The sequence below is a fragment of the Cicer arietinum genome, chromosome 5 (assembly GCF_000331145.2).
Source record: "Cicer arietinum cultivar CDC Frontier isolate Library 1 chromosome 5, Cicar.CDCFrontier_v2.0, whole genome shotgun sequence".
NCBI lineage: Eukaryota > Viridiplantae > Streptophyta > Magnoliopsida > Fabales > Fabaceae > Cicer > Cicer arietinum.
The window spans coordinates 54,993,168-55,005,044 of NC_021164.2; the positions used below are offsets into that span (position 1 = coordinate 54,993,168).

Here is an 11,877-nt window from a genome sequence, read left to right on the forward strand (position 1 = left end):
CTCTAAAATTGATAATTATAAAAATATTTATCATATCAATCTAGTTCGAACTCGAAATTTCTCACATCTTCGTACTTAAAAAATATGAATATGCCACCAAGAATATTATAAGACCCTAACATTAGCCTATTTGACTAAAAATATGATTCAATAACGAAAAATATGAATCTGCCAAAAAATGGTAATAAACATATATTTTTTATTTGATGAGTAAAATGATAAGAAACATAAAAAATAACATATTTTTCTACGGTCTCAAATATAAAAAAATAACACCACATGTATATATGTTAAGTATAAAATAAGGTAGGATAAGCGAATTCACATGCCATTTTGCACTTATTTTTGATTCTGCCAAAACCCAGTTTCACAAAAAGCAATTTTTATAAAGTCCCAATTCTGATCCCCTTTTCTCCCTACAAGGAAATTATAAAACCCTATTCACCAATCGCATTTCATTTAAGAATGAATTAGATCATCAAAATCGAAGTCATCATCAATCACCATGAGTGGAGAATTTTCTTCAGGTGCATTGGACAGCACCCCATTTTTACATAACCAATATGCAGAATCAAGTGATGTGAAAAGAACAGGTTTTTGTTGTTTCTTCTCAATTCCCATCTCATATAAATCATCAGTTATTATATAGTTCTGTTTCTGGGTCTTGTGCATTATTAATTGTATTAGGATGAATTGAGAAATGAAAAAAGTGTGATGAATGAAAACAGGAACAGTATGGACAGCAGTGGCACACATAGTGACAGGAGTGATAGGGTCAGGTGTGTTGTCATTGGCATGGAGCATTGCACAAATTGGATGGATTGCAGGCCCATTGGCAATTCTTCTTTTTGCTTCTATCACTCTTCTCTCTGCTTTTCTTCTCAGTGATACCTATCGTTCTCCTCATCCTCAATTTGGTCCTCATAGAAGCTCTTCTTATCTTGATGCTGTTAATTTGCATAAGGGTTTGTTACTTTTTTCTTTCAATCATTTTTTTGCATATTTACTTTTCTTTTACATTAGATTTGCCATAACATACTTTATGTTTTAATATTTGTTACTGTTTAATCCTCGTAAATACTTTATGACACATTAATTTAAATCAATGATCGAGATCAATCAACATTAGATGAATTAATTATTGTAGGCAATGTCAGTCCTATTAATGTGTTTTTGAATCTAAATAAAAATTTGTGTAGCTTTTAGAAAATAAATTGTGATAGTGATAAAGTAAGCAAAAATGTGGGTATATATTGAGTTGGACCAATTAAAAAGTGATGGGAGAGAAGGCAATACTGAACGTGGCACGTGTGACGTGTGACATATCTTACGGTTGTTTCACGGCATCCGTTTCTGTTGCGTGAAGATCCTTTCTTTCCGTTTTAATGCTTCCACGTGTTCCTTAGCTTTCTCCCTAATAACATAAATCACACAATTTTTTGAAATAAAATAATAATTCAAACGATTAGGTGGCATCATTTGTTTGTTGTTTAGTTTGTAACTAAAATAATTCTCTTTACTATTTTTTATTATAAAGTTCTTAAGCTTAATTAAAATTGTTTTTCAAACTTAAATAATTGTGATATTCATTTTATGGGGAAAAATGGATTTAAAACTAAAAAAGAAGCTAAACATGCACCTAATCATATCTCTACGTGTGAATATTTTGTGAGATATATTAAGTAAAAGAATCATAATTTTTTCAGTTTAGTAGTGAGAAATATCATTAATATTAGAGTTTAATGGAAATAATGTGAGCTCTCTAAATTACTAATTTTAATATTAAGTTTACATTGAAAAAGCAATGATAGATAGTATATGAAAATGACACACACATAATATGAATATGTTTCTTGTATGTGCAAAACCATTATTACAGGAGCAGGAAATGGACGTTTCTGTGGTGTTTTTGTAAATATAAGTTTATATGGTTTTGGAATTGCCTACATTATTACTTCATCCATCAGCATAAGGTGTGTCCTTTTAGGTTTCTCTCTTCTTTTTTCATTTCCTTTACTTTCTTCTACTTTTCCTACTTGACAATGATTTACCAACTCATCAAACTCTTCTCAAAATCTCACTAAAATAAAGTTTAAATATGTTTTTGATCACGGTTGTTTTTGTTTTAACTCATGCAAAATTTGTTCATGTTGAAATTAGTCCATATAATGTGTGTTATATTCATTTTAGTCATTACATAACATGTATTGGTTCAGGATGATGGGACTAAAATCAAATACTCTACATATTATAGGACAAATTGCAACGTGAATAGATTTACAGTGACTAAAACAAAACATGACCAAAAGTAAAAGGTGATATATTTGTATGGAAAAAAAGAAGATATAATTGGATGTCTATGTGTGTTTGTGAATGCAGAGCAATCCAGGACTCAATCTGTTACCATGACAAAGGGAGTGAAGCAACATGTGGATTTACGGATACATATAACATGCTTATTTTTGGGGCTATCCAAGTTGTTCTCTCACAGATTCCCAATTTCCATAACATTGAATGGCTGTCTATTGTTGCTGCAATTATGTCATTTGCTTATGCTTTCATAGGCATGGCACTTGCCATCGTTAAAGTCAATGGTATTTTAGTTTCTCACTTTTCCTCGTGCACATTATTTGCATCAGAGCACATACTGATACGACACTGACATGTAGACATCAATACTGATTTAATAAAATGGAAGTAAACTTACTTGGTAATGATGTGCTCAGAAAATGGACGTTTTGAGGGTAGCATTGGAGGAGTCACAACTTCCACTGGAATGGAAAAACTATGGCTGGTTGCACAAGCACTTGGTGACATAGCCTTCTCCTATCCATTTGCAGTAATTCTTATAGAAATTCAGGTATGCATTATCCAATGATCTTATAGACTTTACCACAACTTGATTAAGTCTAATATAACTTATCTTCAATTCTTAAAGGACACATTGAAATCACCTCCGCCAGAAAACGTAACAATGAGGAGGGCCTCGACAATATCAGTCATCGTGACGACATTTTTCTACCTCTGTTGTGGCTGTGCTGGTTATGCAGCCTTTGGTAGTGATACACCAGGAAATCTTTTGACAGGGTTTGCAACTTATAAGCTTTATTGGCTTGTTGACTTTGCCAATGCTTGTATAGTTATTCACCTAGTTGGTGCATATCAGGTACATCATTATCATATTTATTTTAGAGTAAACCATCAAATATTACATTTTCCACTACTTGTGTTAATGTGCTATCATATGCAGGTGTATAGCCAGCCACTTTATGCAAATGTGGAAAATTGGTTACGTTTTAAATTCCCAGACAGTGGATTTGTGAATTACTCATACAACTTAAAACTCCCATTGCTGCCAGATTTCCAACTAAATCCTCTAAGGCTTTGTTTCCGAACGCTATATGTTGGATCGACGATCGTGATTGCAATGCTGTTTCCATACTTCAACCAGATTTTGGGAGTTTTGGCTGGCATAATATTTTATCCATTAACCATATATTTCCCAGTGGAAATGTATTTGAGTCAAGGCAATATTGAAGCATGGACAACCAAGTGGATATTGCTAAGGACTTTTAGCATTGTTGGCTTTGTGGTGGGATTGTTCACTCTCATTGGTTCCATTCAAGGGATTGTATCTGCAGAACTTAAGTGATAATTGGATCCATTAAACATAGGACACTGCTTTATATTGGTTATCCCCTTTTTGATAGAAAACACGTTTGTCACATTTATGTAACATAGATCATGAGTTCAAGGTTTTGCGGTTCTACAACTGTAGGTGTGATTCAATTGCACATTTGTCTCTTGGAATCATTTTGAGAAACTAGCTAATTTCATCTGTAGTTACCAAGATGCAAATTGTTGTCTTGGATTCCCTACAGTTGAGATATCTTGTATTCATGCTGTTAGTGTATTGGTGATCGTTGGATTTCAATCGGATGGTTGACAAAATTTGCATTTTATTTTAAAATACAAAATATCGAATTTGAAATCTGAACTATCTGATCTTGATCGATGCTGATGATGTGAATTACGGATATCTGATGCTGAGAAGCTTGATACTAAGTTGAGTATGGCTGGTCCTTCAATAAACCTCAAAAGCTAAGGGTTTAGACCTCAATATCCTTTAATATTTTGACATCTCAATTGTTTGTTATTTAATTTTAATAAAAAAAATCCTAAATTTTAAACTATAGGATTGGCATGTACAAGAAAAAAACCCACATAAACCATAATAGTTTCTCGCTAAAATTATAAATTATATGGTCATAAGTTTTAGTTTAATCAATAAACTAGACGTTAATCCACGCATTGTGCGGATATATTTTAATTTATTTAATTTAAGTGAATTTTTTAAAAAATTAATATGAAGTTTTATGTCTCAATTGTCAAATGATTATTATAAAGTAATTATATAAATAATATATATTCAATTGTAGGCAAATAAGTAGATATTGGGTGGTAATATGGAATTAATGTTAAAAATGTTGGGCAAACATTATGAAATAATAATGTAACATTATGAAATAATAATGTGGAATTATTTTAGAAAATTTTGAATAGGACATTATAAAATAATATTTAAATAAGAGATATAGTATAAGATAGTGGATGATGTATAGAATTTGTGAAAAAACTATTTAGAAACTTAGTAGAAAAAACACTCTAGGAAGACATACACACATTGAATATTTAAAAATTAATGAATTGCATTTAATTAATAATTAATGAATTTCAACACTTGTAATATCTATTAATCATATGTAATTAATCATATAATCAAATTACGTCAATCAATTTTTTATCGTCAATTTTTGTGTTAAAATAACAACTCTACTTGATATTGTTATGTAATAAAAACATGGTGGATGAACCAATGGACAATAACCACAAGGATGTACATTATGTTAGTTACCATTTTATTTGATACTATTTTCTCAAAATGTCCAAATTTTTATTTAGATCAATTAATTTAAACATAGTTGTTTACTTTATCCGATTTCCATTATAAGAAGAAAAATAAATAAACATCAATACCAATGAACTAATTATTATTTTTATTTTTTAAATATTTTTATAAATAAACTCTTCATAAAAAGGTGTAAGACTTTTTAAAAGGTGTAATACATCTTAAAAATCACAATTTTTCTTATTAATAAAATTAAAAAAAATCGCTAATTTTTTTCAAATAATTAATATCAAAGATAGTATTAAGATTTGTATCATGATTTATTAATCCAAAGAAAATAGAAAGAGTAAAATCTATTTTCTTTGCACAATCATTCATAAATAAATCACAATCATGCGTACCTTATAGAATTCTACATATTTAGAAAGAGAGATGAATATTTTGTCACGTAGTAAAAATTTCAAATGCTAATTGATATTAATTAGGTGATATTTCATCACAAATCGACTGATAGAGGAAGAACACCAACTCTATTTTATTCAACTTAAAACTCTATTGCCAGTACACAAACCATCTATTTTATTCAACTTAAAATCCTATTGTCAGTATACAAACCAAGGCAATTTTTTAATTTATAAGCATTTAAGCATATAATTTTGTATTTATTACCATCAGAGTTGATATATGAGAACAAACCAGACTCTTATAATATATTAAATTTGAGTTTAAATATCTATAAAAAAATATTATTATTTAGTATATAAGACACTTCAAATATTCTGATTTAGTATATTAAATTTTAGTTTAAATATCTACCTTAATAGAGAAACTTCAACAAAAAAAATTCTTAAAATGTGGTGTTGTAGAAGTTTAGGGGGTGCCAACAATTTTTCTTTGGTCCAATAACAGTAAAAAAAACATTTGTTTGTTAAGTTTAAATAAATCTACTAAACCAGGTGTTGAAATTGATTTTGGCCTCTGATTTGGAAGCGCTATTAATAAAACCTTCCCTCGGACCTTCAAAGCCCGGTCGTAAAAACTTCTTCTCCCTCTTTGCAATTTTTCACATTTTCTTCTGATGAGATATATTTGTGAAAGCAAAAATGTGAAGTTAGATTAATCCAGACAAAAAAAAATTGTATAAGTAGAGGACATATAGAGGCGAAAACGTAAAGTTGATTAATGCAGACAAAAAAAATGTATTGAGTAATAATGTAGAATTAATGTGAAAAATATTATACAAATATTATGAAATAATAATGTGATGTTATGAAATAATAATATGAAATTAATTTAGAAATAATAATGTTATGAAATATTTAAAAAGATGATATAATATAAATGAGTGGATGGTGTATATAATTTGTGGAAAACTATTTAGAAATTGAGTAGAGGCTCTACGAATACGTACACATCAGCTTTTTTGATGAGGTGGAAAATGTTTGTATATGTAGAGGAAATAATCTGAGGTGGCAGTAAAGTCTGTTTTAAATATATATTAGAAATTGAGTAGAGGTTCTATGAAGACGTACACGTCAGTCTTTTTGATGAGGTGGAAAATGTTTGCATATGTGGAGGAAATAATCTGAGGTGGCGGTGTAGTCTGTTTTACATATATACTAGAATATAAGTCGCGCGTTGAGCATGATATATAGACTTTAACATATTAGTAGTATTGTGAATAAGATTTTAAAATTTCAAAAATAATATACTTTATTCATTTTGTTTGTATAGTATCTTTTTCAAGTAAATTTATTTGAGTAATTGTTATATATGAGTTGACAAACACATAATTGAGAATATGTAAAATATTTTGTAAAATGTAATTGCAACTAATTCATATATTTAGTGTTAAAAATCCATAGTGAATATCATCCTACAAACAAAATTCATAAATTATATTTAGTGTTAAAAATCTTAAAAGCATTTTAATAAATATTAATATATGTAATTATTTACCACAAAATCAGATTAGTGATACTCTTTTTTTGTGTTGTCAAATTAAAATTTATTGTCAAAATATTGTTAGAAAAATATAAAAATAATTTTGTCATTTGATATTCATTTCATTCTAACCCAGTCAAAGAAATGACAAATTTAAATTCCAATATTTTGAGTATGAGACTTCTTTAGAACATGACTTGAGAATTTTCACAAACAACTTACTAGAGGTAAAACAGATGTAGAAACTTAAAATTGATAGTGTTTTTAAAAAGTTTGACAACATAAAACATCTCTGTAAAAAAAACACATAATTTAATCTAAATATTAAACATTATTTTTTTATCTATAAATGGTAAATATTTTTCTCCTGAAGACAGAATAATAGCACTCATATAAAACTGAATATGAACAATTTTCTTTGTCTTTTGAGAAGCAAATATACTTTCATGGCATTGATGAGATCAAATATGTCTGCAAAAACAATATTCTAACTAAAACCAATACGTTTTTGAGAAAAATGAGCAAATATGTATAATATATTATAAAATACCACTTACTCAAAAGCTATTTGTGCAAAAAAAAAAAAAAGAATTTACCAACTACGTATAATAATGTTACAAAATATACTTACTCAAAAGCTATTTTTGCAAAAAAAAAAATAAAAAATTCAACTATATTTACTTCTTTGAAAATAATTGGATTGCAAAGAGATTTTCTTTTGAGTAAAGTCAGATTGTGAAAACTTACATACGCATAATATTTTCTTGTGGCACCGGTGAACATGCGATATATTAAAGTATATTAAAGTTAATAGCATAAGGTTGCGATATAAAGGTTAGTTACATAAGATGTGCTAAAATAATTACAAGAAAAAAAATATTAATCGTTTAAACAAATTCATAATTGGAGGAGCCACAATAGTACAAAGCAATAATAAGAGTTATTAAATAAAATATAATGACAAAATAAATATTGGAATGTAAATATTAGCGTTTCAGAGTTATGTTTTTAATAAAGCACTAATTGTAGAAATTGTTTGAAGAAGTAGAATATGAAACGTAAAAAAAACTTATATATTGATTGTACTTTAATTTGTAATTCATTACACATTAATAATTATACATAATATTAGATGCTAAATAATAATAATAAGAATAATAAAAGTAAAATGTGTGTCACGTGGTATGGTATTTTTGTTGAAGTGACAATATTTGAATAAAATGACAGATGATATTTATGTATAAGTTTATTTTAATAAATATAATAGATAATAGATAATAGATAATAATAATAATAATAATAATAATAATAATAATAATAATAATAATAATAATAATAATAATAATAATAACAATAATAATAATAATAATAGTAATAGTAAAATGTGTGTCAAAGCAAATTGAAAATTGAAGAGAAAACTCTCTATGAAGGCGTACACGTTAGCTTTTTGGCTGAGGTGACAAATGTTTGCATATGTGGAGGAAATAGAATGAGGTGGCAGCGAAGTTTGTTTTAAATATATACTAGATTATAGCCCAAGCGTTGTGCGGATATTAATTAATTAATTTTATAAATTTATAAGTAATATTTTATGTATTATAAATATAGTTATCTCATAATATTACTCTATTGATTTGTAATAATTGAGTATGATTAGGAAAATTAAAATGAGGAAAAATCATGTTTATCACAATCATCTAATTTAATTTTTAAAATATTTTGTAAAATTTGCATGATAACTTATTATAGAGGATGATCGTTTGTTTCTTTCTACTTTGATTGTCAATTTGTGTTTCAACATATAATGGTACTTGTTTTTATTTGATACAAAAAAAAAATACAAACCCAAAAATAAGATATAAAAAGTTAAAAATATGATTGACTATTTAATATTTTTTATTTTAAAGAATGTTAATGTTGAAATATATTGTAGCGTCGTTTAAATTTATTTATTTTATTAATATGATGTTTTAATTGCGAGCATGAGAAGTTGTTGTAAGAAAAAAAAATTTATTGAATATATTTCATTAAGAGTTTGAAATTTATTTTATTAAAGATTTAGATATACTTTAAATATAATTTAAGGTATTTAAAAGTTTTAACTAATCGCTTGTGCAATTGAATTGTAGTTATGTTGATATGCAATACTTAATTTTTCATTTATTTTTTAATATTCAAATTATCATTATAATAAGGAAAATTAAAATAAAAAGTACCATTCAATTACAAATATATAATTTAATTGATGAAAGTTTAGTGTTAACATATTTTTTTCAGAATACGTGTATAATAAACTTTTGTTCATTATATATTTTTTTTTTAATATATTCATATATATTATAATTTTAAATAAATTTGTGTATTTTAATAAATGGTAGTAACTTTTTTTTAATAATTTTTAATATATTTGTATTTTATAATTATTTTTAATAAATTTGTGTATTTTCTGTCAAATAGAATATATATTTTAATTTTATAAAATGATAATATTACTAATATTATATAATTATTTAATTTATTTATTCTCAAAATTAATTTGATATTTTTATTAAAAATATTGAAAATGAAAAAATTATTTGTAAAATTATACGAGTATAAAAAATTATTTGTAAAATTATTGGTTTCTTAAAATATGTTATTATGAGTAAAGTATTTATAGCTTACTTATATGGTAGATATTGAAATTTTGAGGTATAGAAATATATATAAAAATGAATTATATAGATTTTTATTATATATGAATATGAATCCATGTCCTTGAGTCATAGATGTATTTAAATGTATTGAGAAATAAATTGAAAGTAATTGATTGACATAAATTTAAATTAAATGAATTGATAACGTAAAATATTATAAATGCATTATAATGTTACTCATGTAATTGATTGATATAAATTGAAACTAATTATAAATGCATTATAATGTTATAAAAAAAATTCTAAAAAATATGGGACAATAAAATAGATTTGGGGTTTGTTTTATGTATTAAATTTGATAATAATGTAGGTATGATTTCACGATTTCACCATTTGTTTTATGTATTAAACTGGAATGACTTTGTCACTTTCTTTGGAGAGATAAGTTAATTATACAAATAATTATAATTAGCATGTTAAGATAATACAAATAATTTAATAAAGAACATTTATGACAATATTTATAAGTGATTTGGTGGTCTTTTCCATTGAGTTTAATGAGTAATTGAATTTTTAACTTATAAAATCATTACTAAGTGGAATAATATAATTGTTAATGAAAGGAGAATTGATAATCTAATATATTAATAAGTGTAATTGACAAGTGTAATTGATAGTGTAAAATATTACTCACAATAAAAATAAAAATAAAAATAAAAATAAAAATAAAAATAAAAGACATTATAAAAATATTATAGAAAAATATAATGATTTATTGAATTTTTAACGAATGAAATCATTGGAATAATTGTGTATGAACGTTTTTGAAGAGTTATAGCAGAGACGTCGAAAAAGATGATTTCGAATCGAGACTCGGCGAGACGAACGCCATTTTCTTTGGATCGAGTTGATTTTTATTGTATAACCATTACTATATTTAGATAATTATCATATTGAGATAATACAAAGAATTAAATAAATAACATTTATGACGATATTTATGAGTGATTAAGTGGTTTTTTTTCATTGAATTTAACGAAATTTTCAATATATAAAATCATTACCGACCCCTAAATGAAATAATTGTGCATAAAAGCAAGATTGATACTCGTGTAATGATAGGATAAAATATTATTTATAATAAAAAAGTGCATTATAGAAATATTATAGAAAAATGTAATAAGGATTTAATTAGTAATTGAATTTTCAAGGTATGAAATCATTGAATAATTGTGTATGAACGTGAAATAAAGATTGATAACGTAAAATATTACTCGTATAATTGATTGACATAAATTGAAAGTAATGAAAAATGACTAATAATATTATAAAATACTTTATAAAAAAATGCATATAACTTGATAATAATCAGTTCCAAATATCTTTCATGACCTTTTCATCAAATTCATGTTTTAATTGAAACAACAAATTAAGGAAATCAGAATTTATGAGTGAATGAATAGTTGAGAGGTTTATAAAATATAACATTGAATCATATCATATATAGCATATATAATATAAATATAATTCAAGAATGAAATCAACAATAATTAGAGGACTTTTTTAAAAAGAACATACATCAAACCCCGGTTATACGGTTCCAAATATTTTTTATAACTTTTTTTCCATCAAATTCTTGTTTTAGTTGAAACAACAAATTAAGGAAATCGGAATTTATGAGTGAATGAATAGTTGACAGGTTTATAAAAGATCAACATTGAACCATATAATAGTTGACAGAGTTGGTTGTGGTATCTATAGATTTTTAAAGATTTATTCCGCAATTTGCATGCTCTGCTCCAAACAAATGTCAATATTATTATATTGAACGTCTTGTTTCGAATTCGAACCGGTATCACTTGTGTGTATTAATTATGAAGGAAATTATCATTTTTTCTAAAATAAAAAAATTATATTATTTTAATACTAGGGAGGGGTTCTTTTCTCATGTTGATTTTTAAAAGAAAAAGAGTCTCTTTTGCAGTTTGTCTATAACGATGAAAATCTTATAAATCTTATAAGATGATCTAAGATTTTTTTTACTAATATTCCATAAATATAAGGATTTCAGTGGTGGATAATTCATAAGTATATATATAAACCCTCTTTGAATCTTGAGACATCTCCTGACTATGAAGATGTTAAACCCCAACTCATCTAAACCTTTATTATAAATGAATAAAAAAAAAAAAAAGATATAACTTGCTGCAATAACATCAAGTATTTCTAAAGAACGTTTAACACAATGTTCGTCATATGTGTATTAGGGACTCGAAGACATGAAATGCACATTTGATTTTTAAACTTAAGTGCTAAGTCGTTGTCGATCATATAATAAGGCTAAAATGCAGGTTTGACATTCTAAATGTTACAATCCAACTATTTTTA

General features: G+C 25.9%; 1 protein-coding gene across 1 annotated transcript; it reads left to right on the top strand.

Moving 5' to 3' along the window:
- Window positions 1-368: 368 nt before the first annotated feature.
- LOC101493528 (probable amino acid permease 7) lies at window positions 369-4,015 on the top strand. Its single transcript, XM_004500113.4, has 7 exons — window positions 369-593; window positions 729-965; window positions 1,880-1,973; window positions 2,380-2,594; window positions 2,727-2,860; window positions 2,939-3,166; window positions 3,251-4,015. Exons 1-7 carry the CDS (start codon window positions 506-508, stop codon window positions 3,650-3,652), a joined length of 1,398 nt encoding a protein of 465 aa, XP_004500170.1. The 5' UTR covers window positions 369-505; the 3' UTR covers window positions 3,653-4,015.
- Window positions 4,016-11,877: the final 7,862 nt, after the last annotated feature.

Bases quoted from the DNA above. Each gene is read 5' to 3' on its own strand.
- LOC101493528 (XM_004500113.4), top strand. From the start codon at position 506: ATGAGTGGAGAATTTTCTTCAGGTGCATTGGACAGCACCCCATTTTTA. The intron at 966-1,879 runs GTTTGTTACTTT...CCATTATTACAG, and splicing joins TGCTGTTAATTTGCATAAGG to GAGCAGGAAATGGACGTTTC. The intron at 1,974-2,379 runs GTGTGTCCTTTT...TTGTGAATGCAG, and splicing joins ACTTCATCCATCAGCATAAG to AGCAATCCAGGACTCAATCT.